Genomic DNA, 20,455 nt, shown 5'->3' on the forward strand with positions numbered 1-20,455 from the left:
GGCAGTATGTCTGGGGTGTGCCCAGGAATTAGTTTTTAACCAGTGTTCTAGGTAATTCTGATACAGGAGATTCCACCAGTCATACTCTGAAAGTCACAAGCAGAGGGAATGCAGACCTCAAGTCAGAGAACAAGTTGGTAATTGCTGTTGGCCATAAAGGGCACTTCTAGGTATTAGGTACGGAAAGGTAGGGAAAAAACTATCAAGGTAATAGTCAAGACATTTTGGTAATAAGGACACTGTCCTACTAACTGGTCCATATTTCTCTCAAGTAGGCTTGCAGTTGGTCCCTTAGCCTGTTTTTTCTTTCAGCGATTCGAGCACAAAATGTGGTTGTGTGTGAATTATGGAGGCCTGAGCAGCACCTGCCAGTCACAGGCTCAGCTGAACCAGCACAACCCAACTGGTGAGTCCCATCGAGCAGACTTCGGGGAAGTATTTCTGCCCTTTCTGATTATTAAAGAAAAAGCAAACATATACACAGCATTCCAGTTCAGTGTGTGTATATCAAGTCACAGGTCACACACCCACAAAGTAGCACGCTGTTTTCCCACGATTTCTAATATTATCAGATTCTCATTCCCTTTCACTCTGTGCAGCAGGCAGAAATGTAAATCTGACAGATGAAGGGGAAGTCTTAATGTAATGGCAGCTTTTCAACCATTTCTAACTAGAAATTAAACTTCTAATCTACTGAAGTGTTAAAAGGCTGCCTTTTTCTGGAGAGTAACTGTGGTTAAATGATCTATAAAAACCACCCATATAACTGGAGTCAGAGTTAGCTCTGAAAGGACCCACATGCCAGCACGTTCTGGACAAGGCAGTATTGACTCCAGCCGCCTGCAAACACAGGCCTTCAAATGAGACCACATCCAAGCTCTAGAGAAACACTAGGTTACAAGAATTAGTACCTAAAGTTGAGAAAAAGACATCATGAATTTGTGAAACTTCCCTAGCAATCTTTGGAGGTGGGGACCTTTTAGAAAATTCTAGACACACAAATTCATGTAATTTTTAAATAGTGGAGTTAGAACATCCTTTGAAACAAAAAATATACCTAGCTTCTAAAATTGTAATGATTAATTTTATGTCAACGTGCCCAGATCACAGGTGCCCAGATACCTAGCTAAATTTTATTTTTGGGTGTCTGTGGGGACTTCTGAGAGAGATTAGCATCTGAACTGGTGCAGAGTAAAGCAGGTCACTCCTCCCAGTGTAGGCATCATCTAATCAGCTGGGAGCATGAATAGAAAACTTACAAGGGAGAATTTGCCCTCTGCCCAACTGTTGAGCTGGGACAGAAGTCTTCTCCTGTCCTTGGAGACAGGGCCTTACACATCACCTCTCCTGGGTCTCCAGCTTTCACGACGAATCAATGGACTTCTCACCAAATTTTAAATATGTATCTCTTAGGGTTTTGATAATTTTAATTAACAGGAGGCTAACAGGAAAACCCCATTGTTGTCAATATGCCACAAAACCAATCACACCCCCTACGTCACACTGTATTATCTGACTTGTTCAACACCAAGAAAACTGCTCCAACACTTTATGTGGTGGAGATAAAATGTATTTAATAATCCTAAAACAGAAACTACTGTAGCTCTATCAAAATTTAGGTCTTGAATTTTTTTTTTTAAGTAAGCTCCACGCCCAGAATGGAGCCCAACACAGGGCTCGATCTCATGACCCTGAGATCAAGATCTGAGCTGAGATCAAGAGCCAGTCGCTTAACCAACTGGGCCACTCAGGTGCCCTCGGATTTAATATTCTTGAAGTGTTCATAAAAATTCTTCCTGCTGATGTCTGGCTAAAGCTGATTTAAAGGGCTATTTGCTCTTGTAAGTTTGTTTTGTTCTGGTTGATTTGAACATTTTTCTCCAAGACAGCCATTTCAGACTGCTTAACTCCAGGGATGAGAAATTTTAAGATATTCCATTCACATTCATTAATAAAACTGAGACGGTTTAAAGTTAAAAGTGGTAATACTCCACCCTTTTAAGGCAAGCTGGGTGGACTAAATAAATTTCAAAAACCCTCTTCATAAGATGGGGCTGGCCATCATGCAATGAAAAGCTGACCAAAACAGTCATCTTTTCCAGATGAATTTCTTGCTCATAAATATAAGGAAAAGGGGCACCTGGGTGGCACAATCAGTTAGGTATCTGCCTTCGGCTCGGGTCACGATCCCAGGGTTCTGGGATCGAGCCCTGCATCAGGCTCCCTGCGCTCAGTGGGGAGCCTGCTTCTCCCTCTCCTCCGTGCTTGTGCTCTCTCTCAAATAAATAAAATCTTTGAAAAAAATAAATATAAGGATAAACTGACATAACCAGTTTGTTTTTTCATCTTTAAAATACAAAAACAGGGGTGCCTTGCTGGATCAGTCAGTGGTGATCAGTCAGCCCCACATTGGACGTAGAGCTTACTAAAAAAAATTCAGAAATTAAAAAAATGATCAAAATACAAAAATAGCTCTGGAAGACAGAAAAATAGGAGAAGCAGAAAATGGAAGGAAGGGGAGCCTAAGTGGCTCAGTTGCTCAGTTGGTTAGGCGACTGCCTTCGACTCAGGTCATGATCCTGGGGTCCCAGGATCAAGCCCCACGTCAAGGCTGCTTCTCACCCTCCCCCTGCTCATGCTCTCTCTCTCTCTCACTCATTCTCTCAAATAAATAAATAAAGTCTTAAAAAAAAAAGAAAGGAAAATGAAATTCTAGTTTCTAGATCTGTCCTGCTTAGAGAACACAAGTTATAACAAAATGATTACTTCAGGCTTTATTTTTTAATAAAACACATTAGTCCAATAGTCCCAAGATACAAAATTCAACAGTTCTGAAACGATTAATGCTAAGAGCACACAAATCAATCCTTCCTCAGGGGAACAGTCTCCTCCCTGATGCCCTCCTTGGTCACGATGCAGATTCTGAGTGCATCCCCAGTGTACACATCCCTCTCAGCTGCAGAAATGAAGACGTCTTTCACAAGCCGCATGGCTCTGTCCAAGGACAGCGGGACATGCTCCACGTTCTGCATGTTCTTAAAACCAACCTGGTGGGACAGGAAACTTGGATGAGGCATCACGTGACAGTACAAAGGTGGTTCCAGCCTCCCCAGTGCCTTCACACGTCTGAGGATTCGTAATGAACAGATCACACAAATCTGACATGTCTCCTAACTGAAAAGCTTCCAGACCCGGCTGAATTACACATTCCTGAAACCTGACAAACACCCACTGAGACAAAGCTCATGCTCCTGAGAAGCACACATCACCTAGAGAGGAGGACACATGAAAGCAAGAGTACCACACACAATGTGCTACCATTAAGAAGAAAAAAGAGCCAGGAGAGCCCCTAGCAGCCACAACTAAGACTACGTGAAGAGAAAGGCTTGGACAGAAGACACACTTGAGTATGAAGTGTGAAGGATGAGCCAGAGTCAGGGGGCGTTAACGCTGCAGACTGAGGCTGTGCTATGACCAAAGGCCTGGTGATGGGACAGGCACAACACACTGGAGGTCTGGGTGTAAAGGAGAGTGACGGGAGATGAGGGAGATAAGCAATACACACAAGTGACTATACATATGTATTTCAGAAACACAAGGATGCTTGGAGGCAGAAAGGATGTTGGGAAATGCAAGCCTGAATTTAGGCAATATAACAGAAAAGGGGGTAAATTAAAAATGTACCTGGAAGTTGTTAGAATACAAAATTAGGTGACAGAGAAATGGTGAATATGGGGAGAAAGATATTTTCAAGATCTCCAGGTAAAGTTGGCAAGAGAACTGAAAACATGACCAACCACTGTAGACACGAGAGGCCTGGACGTCATGAGAACACAGAAGACGCTGAAGCCGTGGGAGCAGGTGAGAGGCCAGAAGAAAGCCAGCAGAACACAGAGAGACAAGAAGATGGGGGTAGAAAAAATCAGCCCAACAAACTCAGCAGGAACATACAAGAAAGCGTTGATTTCTCTACTCTTCTCAGCTGCTGAAGAGGAGAACTCAGAGGAAAGCACTTTTTGTCAACGTCACAACCAACGTGGATGCAGTCTCATTACCTGGTTGTCAAGCAGGGGCTGTAGCATGGCACTTGCTGAGCCTCCAGCCTTGAAGGAGTCTCTCTGGTAGGACCCTACTGGGTCAAAGCTATACACAGCTCCCTTCCCTGAAAGAATAAAACAATCTCTATAAGGATGCATCCTGACCACAATCCCAAATCACAGTAAAGTGTGACACAAAATGGACTATGAACTTAGCTAAAATTTCAGGCAAATTTCATTAAGAAGCATATTCGCTGTTATAACCAGAGGTCTGCTCACCTCCTCTCAGAATGTGATTAGAGGCACACCTGCTCACTCCTGTCTCATTACGGTGTTTTTGCCACCTGGAGCTTCACGCTCTCATCAAGCTGATATCACTGATCGCCACTCAGTGGTTCCCAATGTGTATGTGGTCTCATGGGCACACTGATTAGAAGTCACAGGTCCTGCTCTGAGTTCTGCACCAAGCTACTCACATTTCCTAAAAATTGCACTACTGTAGCTCTAGCATGGACTTGAGTTTAAAATTCTCCTACTGCTGAATGTGAACAGTCACAAGGAAGATTTACCATGTGTTCTTAAACTTAACAATAAGCACGCTCTTTAACATCAACACCATAAAAAACTGATTTAATAAAGGAAAAATTTCAGAAAAACAAAAGGTTAGTTCTGTCTAAAATGTAATCACTTGATCACTTGCTTTGTACTATCAGAGTTAAGAATCACTACTACAAAAACAAAAAATAACAAAAAAACAAAACCAGCAAACCAGAATCTGAACGTACCCATTCTTTTTTTAAATATTTGAGAGAGAAGAGAGCGCATTCCCATGAGCAGGGGGAGGGGCAGAGGGAAGACTCCCCACTGAGCAGGGAGCCCAATGCGGGACTCGATCCCAGGACCCGGGGACCATGACCAGGGCTAAAGGCAGCCACTTAACCGACTGAGCCACCCAAGCACCCCTGAATGTACCCATTCTTAACAACAGTTACAGAGCAGTATGAGGAGAAGGGTAAACGGGCCCCTCAGGCTCTCCTGAAGGGTGCATAAATTGCTATGCCTTCTTAAAGAGCAATCGGTAGGAGAATCTACCAAAACGTAAAGGTACACACCCTACAACACAGTAATAATGTCACTTAAAGATTAGATCCACCTACAAGGCTTATTTTCGCCAGCACAAACTGGAATAGAAGAGGAAGATGGGACTGCCCCCAGCCCCACAACCACAAGACAATGTAAAATGAACACCTCTGTAATATGTACACACAGACCTATTTTGTCTAAAAGCATAAGAAAAGCATACACATATTTGTATAAGCACACAAAAAGTATGGCGAGATAAAACTGCAAACCGTAGTTCGTTATCTCTGTGGGACTGGAGGCAAGAAAAGGGAATCACTTTGTAGGCTTTGGTACTGAATCTGTTACAAAGCACACGTGACACCGTAATTTTTTTAAAAAAACAATCATGTTTGGGGAAATCATGGGTCATTTACGAGGGAGGACTTAAAAGTGATATAACTGATCTTGAAAACACATTATACCAGAACTCAAATCCCTCAGTCGTTAACCTGGGAGATGTGCGATGAGGACGGTCATGTTCCTATCCACGGACCTCTGCTACCCTTAGCTGTGTGCTTTATCTGTTGCAGAATTACTTACAATTCTCTGCTGAGAAGGCAGCATCTAAGGTGCTGAGGTCACCCAGGAGAACCCAGGGAAGTGTTTTTGTTGGAAGCAAGTGTGGGACAAGATCGAGATCCCAGTGGGCAGTTCACTAACTTCAACACACAAAGAAGGGAGGATGTACAAAGCCTAAAGAACAACTGTATCTCTCAGGAGACCAAGAGGCCACAAGTAAAATGAGGCCCAAGTTTTAACCAAACGCAGAACCAATCTCAGAAAAACCATGCACATTTGAGGAAAAGAAGAGCGGGATAAGTTGAAGACCAGAGCTTCAAAGACCTTCCCCCAACTTAGCAAAGGCAAAAGAGACATTTGTAACATCAGAGCAGAATGGCATGAATATTGACTGGAGATACAGAGTGCTTTTCCCCACCAAAATAATTCTTAATCTTAAAAAAGCACAATGGCTTCAACGTAAAAAATAAAGTCCTAGAAAGAAATAAAGAACTCTCTCTCCTGGATGGGAGAGTCCTTTCTAAAAAAGTAGGACACTCAATATCATAAAGAAAAGACCATTAACCTAGACCATATGCAATTCAGAAAATTCTGCCATAGCTGGACACCCCACAAAATGTAAGAGACAAAAACATTCTTGGGAGGCATCCACTGCATACATTACAGAGCTGACACAGTTAGATGGCATTCTCACAAATTTTTAAAAAAGACTAACGTGCAGATAAGGAAATGAGCAAAGGTCAGCTTATAGGTCAGTCGCCGAAGAAATGAAAAGGTCAGTGAACACAAAAAAAATGCCCAACTTGAGAATATAAAAACTATATATAAATGAAAACCATAAAATATTACCTGGGTAAAGATCTTTAAAATGTGTTAATTCTGGTAATGGTAAAGGATGCAAAACAAACCCAGGTACTCATGCCCCAGTTAGGAGGCCCTTTCTAAAGGGCAAGCCAGTGATGGCATCAATATGCCAAAAATATGTATTCTCTGACCCAGCAGCTCAACTTCTAGGAACGTCTTCCAGGGAGGTACACGCGGTTGAAGAAGTATACAGAACTGTATGCGCAAGAATGTTCATTATACTGTCTCTGCTAAGGAAACTGCGAACAACCTACGTGACCTTCAGAGGACTGCTAGGTAGGCACCCTGTGGTGTGGCTACACCCTAGGTCAGTCAGTCCTGAATCATTATGCATCTTTACTCACTGGCATAAACTATCTCCGTGAAGATACTTACATAGGGCACAAGCACGTATGACCAACAAGATACCTGTAAGCATGTTCACCAGTTTAATACTAATTATCTCAAAGTAGAAAGTTGGGGTGATTACTACTTTCATTTTTGTATCTTCCCGTACTATTCAAAACTTCTACAAGTACTCCTGTTTTTGTTACAGAAAAACTTTGTTATTATTAAAAGTTCAGCCGTTGATCCCAGTGTCCTGAAGGACAGCCATTGACCCAACTACCCTGAAGGTCTCAATAAGGAGCACTGCTCTCCAGGTCTCCATCTCCACAAGGGAGGAAAAGAGGAAACAAGGTCTCTTGAGACATTAGTGGAGACTCTGGACTTGGGGGCACTAGGCTTAGGTACGGTTGTGTAAACGGCAGGAATGAAAACAGAACTGTAAGATCCAAAATGTCTCAAAAAAGGCCTCCTGATTTCTTTTTCCAGAACTCTCTTGAGAGACGTACACCACCAAAGCAAGGAAATAAACAACAAAAGAGGAAGGCACAGGTAAAAGCTGGAGTATCTTGCGGAACAGACAAAAAGGACTGCTTTATTACACAAATTCCTCTAAGAAATAAAAATAAACATAAAGGATAATCAAAGCAGACCAGAGAAGATTTATTTTTATTTTTTTTAAAAGATTTTATTTATTTGTCAAAGAGAGAGAGTGAGCACAAGCAGGGGGGGAGCGGCAAAGGGAGAAGCAGGCTCCCCACTGAGCAAGGAGCCCAATGCGGGACTCAATCCCAGGACCCTGGGATCATGACCTGACCAAAGGAAGATGCTTAACCGAGTCACACAGTCCCAAGAGAAGTTTTTGTTTTTTTTTGTTTTTTTTTTTTTTAGATTTTATTTATTTATTTGACAGAGAGAGACAGCCAGAGAGGGAGGGAACACAAGCAGGGGGAGTGGGAGAGGAAGAAGCAGGCTCCCAGCGGAGGAGCCTGATGTGGGTGGGGCTCGATCCCAGAGCACCCGGATCACGCCCTGAGCGGAAGGCAGACGCTTAACGACTGAGACACCCAGGCGTCCCCCCAAGAGAAGATTTAAAAAGACAGTTGGAAATGCCTGAGAATATCACCAAAACTTCAAAGAACAGGGCTTTGAACTCAAAACAGATCCAAACCCAAACCTTAGCTTTGCCCTTTAGCAGATGTGAGCATTCCTTAATTGGTATTTGTCTCTCAGTAAAACTCAAAGGACACTGCTTGGCCGGCTAAAATTCAATGGTAGCTATTATTGTTGCTAAAACCTGACTTTATCTGTCATTCAAGTCAGACATAATTTAAGTGAAAAAAAGTGTCCAGCATGCTGGGTTAGGCAAGCTAATCTGTGGCTAGAATTTGATTACCTTATTAAGGGTAATTAATTTCTATTGACTATTTCCATGCTTTACACTTTCTCTTAGTTTTCAAGTAAGGTTGAAAAACCTTGAAATACACTGTGTCAATCTAATTTGTCTAAATCTAAACCACAGTAGATAAAATGACTGGAACGCTCCCAGAGGCCACATATGGGGGCAGCTATTAAGACAGAAAGAAAGAAAACAAAGGAAAAGCCCATGGAACAGAAGGGAATAGCAGTAAAAAGTGGAGAGAGAAGGAGATGAGAGGAGCCCAACACCTTACTATCCAGAAATTTTCCCTCTCAGGAGATATATTTCCATATATTGCTATCAGCAAGACATTTCTGTAACCTCTTTCTTCAACGGACTACTGTAAATGGTAGCACAGATCTGTCCTGAGAGATAGTATATGGTTTTTGGAAGCAACTGAAAGTCAATCTGAATGAGACCCAGTGAAAACCATCAGTGTCCCTGCTCCATAATAGAGCTTTGGATCAAAAACGGGATGGACATGTCAAGTAACAAGACTAATTTTCTTAGTCCTCCTGGTCTGACTCCGACAGGAAATCAAAGAGGTGCTTCACAATGTCCTGAAAACATTGTTGGAAATGCACACATTTCTTTTAAGGCATTGCTTTTTAAAAACTTTAGTCAAATATGTTTGTTATGTAGAATGATAATTAGGTCAAGCTTCTCCAAGTCAGCTTTCTTTCCGTAAGACTGAAATATTAATTATCTACTACTGAACTCATGCAAGATCTTCAGGAAATAGTAAAATAACAGCCTGCCCATCGGTCACTATTAGAGCTTCAGTGTACAACTTGCAGTGTGCCTCTGCATCGCCTCTTTACTTCCCTCTTAGCTTCAGTTTCTTATTGCTTTAATTAACAAAACTAAAACTGCTGGGCAAGATGGTGTTTATGGTTCTTTCCAACTCTAGATGGAAACACACATATCTAAAAAAATGCCACCCCCCTTCATTTTCCAGAAAGAAAGAATTCTACCTTCTTCATCCAGTCCCCCGATGATGTTATAAACGTAGTAGGGAAAGAAGCGTCTCGAATAGAGGATCGTAGACAGCATTGCAGCAATCGCCCCGGTAGTCATGGTTTTGTTATTAGAATGTTTATACATCTGCAAGTATTAACAAAAGTAACAGGCATGGAGAGGCAGAATATACTGCAGACTAGAACAAGGAACAGTAAAGTTAAGGGTGAACGCCTATCTTGGTGAAACGATGCCTACTTCTTTCATGATCACACAAATAATACTTCCATACCATTTGGAGGGCTATAAAGTCTTTAAGGGAAAGAACGTTAACTTTGCCCTCAGCTCTCTATTTTCCATGCCACCTTTATCTCAGGAACTGCTCATTCAATAGCAAATGCACACACATCAAGCATTAAGTGGGGTGACCTGGGAGGATGATTTAAGTCCAGCTCTCCTTTACCTCTGCCTCTAGACCAGGGTTAGCAAACTAGAGCCCACGGACCAAATCCAGCCCACCGTTTCTGCAAAAAAAGCTTTATTAGAACATAGTCTCATTCATTCATTACACATATCTACATCTGCTTGTGCCTTACAACAGCAGAGTAAATGGCCCATAAAGCTGAAAATAATTACTTTCCGGCCTCTTATAGGCAGAGTTTGCTCACCCTTGATCAGACCCAGACACAAGCCCTTCTCTTTGCAGAGCAGATACCTGTGAGAACAGAAGGTGTGAGGGCAGGACCCTTACTCTGGGAAGTGGTCTTGCTCCTTAAAGCATCTCTAGTGGAGAACAGAACTGTCCCAAGCATACCTTACTGTGATTCTAAATCCTAGATTTACCGCAGTCTTAGGGAATCCTAAATTATCCAAAAGAGAAATTCTACAAAAATTACAAACATAAAATAAATTTAAGTTCACCAATTTATCAGCCACAGAACAAGCATCTCTGAAGATTTACTTAAGAACACAGGCCAAAATAATAAGTCAAAATACCAAAAAAAAATTAGGAAAAAAAAATCTTCATTTCATTTCAAAACCAAGCATGAACACTTTAATCACCAACCATTTATGTGACTATGTATGAAAGAAAAATTTCAAGGATTGTGTAATTATGCTGAATTCACTGCTCCTTATTATATTTTATGAACACAATACTACTGTGCGCTGTTCGTGTACTTTTTTTTTTTTTAAAGATTTTATTTATTTATTTGACAGCCAGCGAGAGAGGGAACACAGGCAGGGGGAGTGGGAGAGGAAGAAGCAGGCTCCCAGCAGAGGAACCTGATGTGGGGCTCGATCCCAGAACTCTGGGATCACGCCCTGAGCCGAAGGCAGATGCTTAATGACTGAGCCACCCAGGCGCCCCCTGTTCGTGTACTTTTGTATTGTAAGTTTCATTTATAAAATATGTACCAGGAATTGTATAAATATGTCAGTAAACATATGTCAATGAAGCTTTCAATGTAAAGATTTTAAATAACTATTAACAAATGGTAACTACTGAATGAAATCATTTCTACATTCTAATGAGCGATTTCAAAATTATTCGAAACAGGTGTCAGTTAAATTTATCACATACTCCAGTATCTATGACATCATTCATAAGTGCATATAATCTCAAGTGTTATTCACAAATACACAAAGACAGAATCTGACCACCTCTAACTTCTTCACGTATCAGGTGTCCTCACCAACTACATAAAAATTATGACACATACCCTACAAAATTAAATCCCACCCCAGCCTTGTATTTTTGCTAGCTGAGTATGTATTTATTAGTTATTATTACAGATAAAGTCCATTAAATTTATTTTTATTGTTTTTTTAGAGAAAAAGAGAGCATGCACACACATGGAGGGTCGGGGAAGGATAGCGGGAGAGAGAAACTTAAAGACACTCTGTCGTAAGCACGAAGCCCAACTTAGCACTCCATCTCACGACCCTGAGATCATGAGCTGAGCTGAAACCAAGAGTCAAATGCTTAACCAAATGCACCCCCCCAGGTGTCCTTAAAATCCCATTTTAATACAGTCTAAATTACTCCTCGCCTATTCTCCTTGAAATTATTGGAAGTTACATACTGCTTAATATACACAGGCCATAATAAAAACCCAGAAGTGCCTCTGCTTCGTTCCTCATGCCTACCCATCTTGCACAAAAGACATGCAGGCGGTGACACTGTCAGCCCCTTTAAAAAGTGCAGAACAGGTTAGACACAGCTCATTTTCTCACTTCCTCCTCATACCACCCTTTCCTGCTGTTCCACCCCCACCTATCACCTGTCAAACTTCCTCAGCTGGCAGTCAACTAAAGCCTACCAAGGTGTTAGGTGATGACAGGTTAGGTTGTGCCTCTCACCCAAACTCCTGCCTTATCTATTCCCGTTCCTGCTCATGTGTCCTGTTGACTAAGAGTGCAATGCTGTGAAGACACAGAAAGCACATCAGCTGATGGTATTCCAAACCAAGCACCTGTCTAAAAGCTTGCTTCCTCGACAGAATTTTTGTTTTTGAAGGAAGATTATCTTCAGAAGAAACCCTTCACAGGCTACCTTGAAAGAGGTAGAGAACCTTTATATTGTACAGAGATTTTAACAAAGGGAATATCCTGCAGTTTCACATTATGCTACTTTCATGTGGCAGTATTAACAGTATCATTTCTAGAATGGGCTGTAGTTTCACCAGCTATCCTAGAGCTTCTCCAGCTATTCTGAACAGTCCTGCTACAGCTTCAAACAATCTAAGGAATTGTTATTAATTTTCCATAGCATAGACTGATAATGAAAACATCTACCTTTAGTCTTGCTTCAATAATCTTTGTCAGGGTAAGACAGTCTCCATGAAAACCGCTGCATCCAATGACTGTTTTGTCTGTTCTGTAAAAAGCACATTTCAGGAAACTCGTTAGACAATAAAGTAAAACATGCCTTGGGCAATTTTAAATTTAAAACTCTTATTTCCATTATTTACCAAATGGTAACGGGACTAGTTAGCCCTTGGGGGGGAGGTCATCATTTTATTCCCTACACTAAATGAATTATAGGCAGATCAAAGACTTATACAAAAATGAAAGAATGAATGCCCTAAAGAAAACACAGGTGATACGATCTTGGGTTGAGAGCCACCTATTTAAATATGACACAACCCAATGTCCACACAGAAAAGTTTCATAAATTTGACTATGTATCAAATTAAAACCTTTTTTTTTTTTTTTTTTAAGATTTACTTTCTTATTTGAGAGAGAGAATGAGTGAGCAGAGGGAGGGGCAGAGAGGGAGAGAGAATCTCTGGGAGACTCCCTGCTGAGCATGGAACCTGATGCAGGGCTTAATCTCATGACCCCGAGATCATGACCTGAGCAAAACCCAAGCGTTGGATGCTCAACCCACTGCCGAACCCAGGCACCCTCCAGATTAAAACTTACATACAGAAAAATGATAAAAAAATAACTGTAGAAGATATGACCAAAGTCTAATTTTAACCTCCTTAGTCTAAAAAGGCTCCTATAGGGGTACCTGGGTGTCTCAGGTCGTTAAGCGTCTGCCTTCGGCTCAGGGCATGATCCCAAGGTCCTGGGATCGAGCCCCACATCGGGCTCCCTGCTCCGCTGGGAGCCTGCTTCTTCCTCTCCCACTCCCCCTGCTTGTGTTCCCTCTCTTGCTGGTTGTCTCTATCAAATGAATAAATAAAAAACCTTAAAAAAAAAAAAGGCTCCTATAAATATCAAGCATTAAAAGCATTAACACAGTGTATCATGGGATGTAACGTATAGCATGGTGACTACAATTAGTAACACTGTACTGAATGTTTTCAAGTTCCTGGAAACATCTTAAAAGTCCTCAACTACAAAAAAAAATTTTGTATTATGTACGGTGACAGATGTTAACTGGACTTACTGTGGTGATCACTTTGCAATACACACAAATATAGAATCATTATGTTGTACACCTGAAACCACTGTTTATGTCAATCATATCTCAATTTAAAAAAAAAACCCACAATGGAAAGATTGGTACAGTCACCAGTCACATAAAAAGAGACACAAGTCACCATAAACATATGAAGAGCCTTTATGTCGTTCACAAATCCAAATCTACAGATGATTTCAACCTACTAGACTGGTTAATAATGCCTAATGCTGGGGAGGTTGTGGAAAATGGGTACTCTTAATAAATAAATGGGCAAGAGTATACATCAATTTAACTTTTTAGAAGGGTCATTTGGCAGTATTCAGAAAAAATTCAGGTGAACATCATTTTTACTCAATAATTCCACTGCTAGAAATTCATCCTGTAAATATACTCACGTAAGTTTGCAAAGATATACTATAGGCTTACTTGTGAAAGTATACATATTATGTCAATGGCTCTCTAAAACAAAACAAAAAGCAACTTAAATGCCCACCACTGTGGAACTGATTCAATTTTGGTACAGCCAAACAAATTCAACCAGGTCTCAAAGATTTCTAAATTTTAGTTATCACTCTATAAGGAAACCTACACCAATCTCATCAAGAAACATAGCAGAAGGGGCGCCTGGGTGGCTCAGCCATTAAGTGTCTGGCTTTGGCTCAGGTCATGATCCCAAGGTTGTGGGATCGAGCCCCACATTGGGGGCTCAGCGGGAAGCCTGCTCTCCCTCTCACACTCCCCTTGCTTGTGTTCCCTCTCTCACTGTCTCTGTCAAATAAATAAATAAAATCTTCAAGAAAAAAAAAGAAAGAAACATAGCAGAAGTCACGTGATAAACTCTTCCTTTCAGAAATTTGAGTGATTCATACAAACAACAGTTGTCCAATTACGGGGACCACTGACAGCTCTGGGGGCATCACCAGCATTTCCTGACCTATCCCTACAACCAATCTCACTGCACTGAGTTAAAGAGCTCCAATCTCCCATAAGGCTGCAGTGCCTTTATTACCAAGATGGGTGAATAATACCAAAAGGGTAGGACAAAATCTTGGAGCTTTAAGATGCTTTTCCCAAATATTCAGGTATACATCAAAGGAAGGGGAGTTTGCATGCAAAGAATAAAATCTAAATATGGAGTCTCAAACAGGTGGGGAAGAGGCAAGTTTGGCTCTAAGTCAACTCCAAAGGGCTTGGGATTAGGCATACACAGGCAGCTTCAACTCTACGTATGGTTTAGTGCTGAAGATGAATGATAAGGACAAAAGAAGTTATTAATGTGCTACCTATCTATATGTCTACAGTATTTCATAAAAAGAAAAAACAGGTATTCCCTTCATAAACACATATACTAAAGTAGAACATTACAAAAATGAGCAGAACCTTGCATGAGAACAGTATTTATAAAGTTATATCCTTAAATTTTATCTTTAACATTTACTACTTTCAAATTATGAAACATCTTAGAAGAAGAAAAAAGGTAGCATCCATGCACTATGAATCAGAGAGGAGAAAGGAATATCAAAAGATGGAAGAAGAGTACATGAAGAGGGGCGTCTGGGTGGCTCCGTCAGTTAAGCGCCTGCCTCCAGCTCAGGTCATGATCCCAGGGTCCTGGGATGGAGTCCTGAGTCGGGCTCCCTGCTCAGTGGGGAGCCTGCTTCTCCCTCTGCCCTTCTTGTGCGTGCTTTCTCGTGCACGCATGCGCGCGCTCTCTCTCTCTCTCCCTCTCAAATAAATAAAATCTTAGAAGAAAAAAAAGAGCATATGAAGAGAGCTGGGAAGATGAAGACAAACATCAGTTGTTCTTTAGGGTAGGATATGGGCTAGCCCCAGACCAGAAAAGAAGAAATAGCCCTCGTCTTTACCTACTCATAATACAGGGCTCTGTCCCAGGGACTTGAACCCTATCAATCCATTCGTATTACAATCCAGGCTTAACAGGCTCTTGTGGACTAACTTAGGAATTAACCACCATTTGTAACTGTTTCCAAACTACAAACCATTGCTTGTCAGTGAATATTTCATTTTCATGTTTTAGAAAAAAATATAGCTAGCCCATTAAGACTTTGGCTCACAGATATAGCTGCTTAGGTAATGGCTAAATTAAATGTTTCAGGTTAAAAAAAAAAAGTGGGAGATTAAAAAAACATGCACTGGATTAACAGATAAAAGAATGCAAAGCTATGTGATAACATAATTATAGTAAATGCTAACAACAAGAGCCACGTGATAGCAATATAGGTGTTCACTACAAAATTCTTTTACCTTTATTGCATATTTGAAAATTTTCATGATAAAACGTTAAGGTAAAAATATTTCCTGCCAGTACAGCAAGTATCATTAAGACTACATATTGAGGGGTGCCTGGGTGGCTCAGTCGGTTAAGCATCTGCCTTCAGATCAGGTCATGATCCCAGGGTCCTAGGATTGAGCCCTGTGTCGGTCTCCCTGCTCAGTGGGGAGCCTGCTTCTCCCCCTCCCACTGTTGCTCCCCCTGCTTGTATTCTCTGTCAAATAAATAAAATCTTAAAAAAAAAAAAAGACTACATATTGAATTATTAAGAAATACTAATTTAGAAAACAGTTTTCTAACAAAAATGTGAACTAAGCTCCAAACAATCTACAAACTCATGAAATAAACTGTTTAGAAGTGGAATCTCGTACAGCAGTAAATCATCACAAGGCATGGGAAATGTATCCCTACAAGTATTTACTTACAATTTGTAACACTTGGGGCTATCCCGGGTGTGAATTGAATACCCTTCACTCAATCGAGTGTCAGAAGCAACAATCGAAAAATCTTCTCCAGCGATTGCCAATACAGTACTGAGGGAAAAAAAAAAAAGGGGGAGACACAAAAATTAACGAATATTTGTGGATGGTTAATAGCACCTCTAGAGTAGGGTTATCTGCAGCATATATTGGAATAAAACCATTAGATTTAAGCAAGAGCCGGACTCAGATGAAAGATCAAAGGGAAAGGATCCCTGGCTACAAGTCATGGGGGGGGAATTTTAAATACTCCCTAAAAAACAAGCCTAAATCAGTGCACAGATCACTTACCAGAAGGTAATAGAAAAACCACTGAATTATCGTAACATCATCAAAAAAAATTAAATACTGACCTTGTGCAAGGTACTGGTATCACAAAACCGGACCACAATCCTGCCCATGGGGGTCAGGTATCGACAGTGGTACCACAACAAAAGCTCAGTGAGCTCAAAGAAGGGCTTAATGTTTTTCATTTCTTTATATCCAAGCCCTTATCTACCACTCAGTAAACACCCAAGTATCTGTTGGAAATGAATGAACAAAACACAAACTTTTTCTTTTGCTGTTGTATGATTTATGCTAGCAGTTTACTGGAAAGGCCTACAGCATGAATTCCCAAAGAAGTTTAATCCAGTTCTAATTTTGGATCTCTCACTTACCAGATATGAGACTGTGGGTAAGCTGTTTAACTTCCCAAGGCCTCAAAGTCCTCATACATACATAAGAGATCATAACAGTAACTATCTTATTAGGATTTTGCAAGAATTAAATGAGTTAATAATTGTAAAGCCCTTCTATATGTGCCTGAGACATAAATGGTCCTCCATTGTTAGCTATGATTGCTGCGGCACAGGTACGAGGCAGCTGAGTGTGATCACTGAGAACCTGGGCTCTGGAGTTACTGGAGACCTGTCCTTGCCACCTCCTACCTCTGTGACCGTGGACAAATTATCCAAGTTCAGGTTGTTGGTAGTAACAGTTCCTGTGTTACAGGATGACTGATAGAGTTGAATGACATAGATCACAAAAGCTTCTAGCACAATGCCTCACAGAACACAAGCATTCAGAAAACTTTATCCATTATTTTTACTGAGGTGGGATGTGCATGAAAGCTCTGAAGTACAAAAGGATGGCATTCCAGAAAATATGGACAATGAATAAAGGTAAACAGGTAATAATCCAAATAATACATTCAAACAATTTATTAAGGTGTTCCTTTCTGTGTAAGCTAGTGGAGGAACATAAGGCTTATGTGATGGACAGGGGTCTGACTTCAGAAAATCCTTAACTAAAGATTTTGGAATGAGAACAGTTCCATATGCAAAGTGGAGTGGAGTTTTAAGAGGGCTACTGTGACAATAACACAATACATGAAAGGGGATGGAAGCACTGTTCCGATAAGATTAATACAGCAATACAGTAGCACTGTGAACTGGAAGAAACAGGGATACTGAAAAAACACAAACGCACAAACTGTACAAGTTTTTGTGACTACCAAATGTGACAGAAGTGGGAAGAGCCAATTGTGATGTCCAAGATTTTAAACCTGGTTAAGCAGGATGACAGCATTAATTATGAATGCAAAGAAGGAAAAGTGATTGAGGAATAATTAGCCTGATTTTTGTTTTAGTATCTTGAGTTATGGTGACAGCAGAAAATCCAGGTAGAAATGTTTCATGACTCATGAGAGGTAAAACTGGAAAAACACCATTTGGGAATTATCCTCCCATGAATGAGACACGAGAGTGTTTATAATGGGGGTGTAACTACGTTTAAGAGGCAGAGTAGAAGACATGGAACTAAGCCTTGTTTTGTAGAAACAAAGGCTGCCCAAGAGCCAGCAGCAATAAGCACTAAAGACTGAAGAAAGGACTTAATAATCTCAAGAACATAACTAACTAACGTTTAAGGCAGTAATGGCCTAAACTGGATTACAAAGAGTTAAAGCGTAATGAGTACTGAATACCGAACACCCTGAAAAGTCTTATATAACTGCCTCATGAAATGGGTCTAACGACCCATCTTGCGAGAGAACTACTTCATTAATTGTCACCAAAAGTGTTTAGAACTGCAATGGTAATAGCATACATAAAATAAAATCAGTGGCAACAGAACGACAGATTCAAGTCTTGGCTCAACCCCAAACCTGCTCTATGACTAGAGCAATTTACCTTCTAAGAGCCCTGGTTCCTTTGTAAAAACGGAGCGAATACCATCTAACACTCAGTTATCCTGAGAACTAAAAAAGATAACTGCTTACAATGTACAAAATGCTTCTCTCCTGTGACTAGCTAGAGAAGATAATGAAATCTGGGTTCAAGAAGCCGACAGGTATCTGAACTTCAGTGGCAGAAACACGGCTAAAATCAGAGCCTTCCCCTCTCTTTCCAACATACAAAGTCTGCATTAAAATTTCAAATCCTAAGGACAGAATTAATTAACCTGGTTATCTCAAAGAACCATCTGTTTGAACTGGGTGTGTATGTTTTAATGTACAAAGTTTGGGTGGTAAGCTACAACTACTGCTTCAAGTTGCAGTTCTTTACTGGTCAGAAGTCCTAGATACACGGTCTTTCTACATCACCACCTCTTTTAGTGCACTATGAAGGAAAGTATTACAGATTAAGCTGTTAGTTTAAAAAAAAAAAAAGACCACTTGAATGTAACATGCAGGAATACACACATTAAAAGGTCTCTCTTCTGACTACTTTTTCCCTGAACTTAAGCTAAACCTTAAAAACAAGCACTGACGTACGAAACTAAGTCTGGCCAACTAACGCTGCCTTCTATTTAAAATAAGAGAAAACGATTACGTTGATCAGACATTTTAGCGGCAGACACTATCATGATCAAGCATCTAACGACACCAACCAATCCATTCTAACTCTTTAACATCAGATGCTATCTGTCCCCTCGCCTTCTGGCCTGAGAAACCTAGTCAGACCGTAGGGAAAGGTCTCTCCTAAAGCTCTTTCACAGAAGAGGCCGGGTTTCAATTCCTATCTACTGTCTCACTGCAACAAAGAGCAGGCCATGCACAAGTGACGGGCCTGTAAGGCGAAGCTGCCCCCAGCAACCCGCGGAGAGGGAGGCCTGCGGCTGGCGGGCCAGCGCGGGTTCGGTCGCGACCCCCAACAGACTTCAGCAGGGACGAAAGCAAGCCGAGGCTCTCTGGTCGTTACCCTCCGTTGAAGGCGTAGGGCGAGAAGCGCAGCTGCAAAGGGCCCGCGGTGCTGTGAGGCTCCATCGCCAGGTCTCGGCCGGGTCCCCAGCACCCCACCGCGGTCGACAACATCGCGCGGTACCCGCTCTCGCTGCGGAAGCTGCTGTCTCACGGCGAGATGGCGCCCGGCCGGAAATCCCGCCACTTCCGGCTTCTGGCGGAGCTCCTTCCGGCCGCTCTATCTCGCGCCTGTCGTTGCTCCTGTTGGTAGCCGGGCGCCCCCTATTGCGAGGAGGCTGACAGATTTCTTTTTTCCCTTGCTTTTGCTTTCCTAAGAAAACATTCGAATTCACTCGTGATGGACAAAAATTTTAAAGTTTGACCATACAAAAAAACTGGCGGAACTGTGGAGTAACGGAAACTCGAATACTCTATGGGAGTGTAAGTGGGTGCAGCCATATTCTGAAAAGGGAGTTGCCTAGCATAGTTGAGGACCCAGCAATTCCCTGCCGAGGTCTGTACCCTAGCCAGAAGACAAGTGCAAGAATGTTCCTATAGCATTGTTCTTCAAGGCTCCAAGTCAGAAATGAGCCAAATGTCCATAAACAGCAGAAGGCATAAACCAATCGAGAGATATGTCACAGCCAAGAAAATTGACTGACTTCACCTAGAGGGAAGGTGCAGCAACGTGGGTGAGTCTTAACAGTTTGTGCAAAAGAATGCATGTTCCATTAATTATGAGTGCACTGTAAGTAGGAAGAGCCTGTCCGGCTGGACTGTGGGAGGGAGGTTCTGGGGCTGGCAATACTAGGTTTCTTGAGGTATGACCATCTGTTAATCTCCACATGTGTTTATGAACTTCCTTATATGAATATTATATTTTACAGTCTAAAAAATATTTGATTTTTTAAAAAGATTTTACTTATTTATTTGACAGAGAGAGAGAGAGAGAGAGAGAGAGAGACAGCCAGCGAGAGAGGGAACACAAGCAGGGGGAGTGGGAGAGGAAGAAGCAGGCTCCCAGCAGAGGAGCCTGATGCGGGGCTCGATCCCAGAACGCCAGGATCACGCCCTCAGCCGAAGGCAGACGCTTAACGACTGAGCCACCCAGGCGCCCCTAAAAAATATCATTTGAAAAAGTAAGCAAACAAGCAATTCGCTCATATAGAATGGACAACCTGATACATGGGTGTAATTTTGGGACCAGAAAAGATTTTTGAAAAGTACTTGTTTAAAAGTTTCCCCATGTTTTATGGTAGGTAAACAAAGGATAAAACAGGATTTTCTTTGTTGGTTATGGACAGAAAATTATTATACTTATTCAGATTCTGTCCTGAATACAAAACACGTATGTAACATTTTTT

General features: G+C 41.4%; 1 protein-coding gene across 1 annotated transcript; it reads right to left on the minus strand.

The window, feature by feature from the left end:
• Window positions 1–2,759: 2,759 nt before the first annotated feature.
• PSMB1 (proteasome 20S subunit beta 1) lies at window positions 2,760–19,301 on the minus strand. The gene is made up of 6 exons (XM_045770586.2): window positions 19,111–19,301; window positions 15,875–15,982; window positions 12,040–12,121; window positions 9,261–9,390; window positions 4,056–4,162; window positions 2,760–3,047 (listed from the first exon to the last, which is right to left on the minus strand). The coding sequence occupies exons 1-6, from the start codon at window positions 19,221–19,223 to the stop codon at window positions 2,862–2,864; spliced, it is 726 nt and encodes a 241-aa protein (XP_045626542.1). The 5' UTR covers window positions 19,224–19,301; the 3' UTR covers window positions 2,760–2,861.
• Between the last annotated feature and the right edge of the window lie 1,154 nt (window positions 19,302–20,455).

This window comes from Ursus americanus, chromosome 11, assembly GCF_024610735.1.
Source record: "Ursus americanus isolate L20-20 chromosome 11, mUrsAme1.1.p, whole genome shotgun sequence".
NCBI lineage: Eukaryota > Metazoa > Chordata > Mammalia > Carnivora > Ursidae > Ursus > Ursus americanus.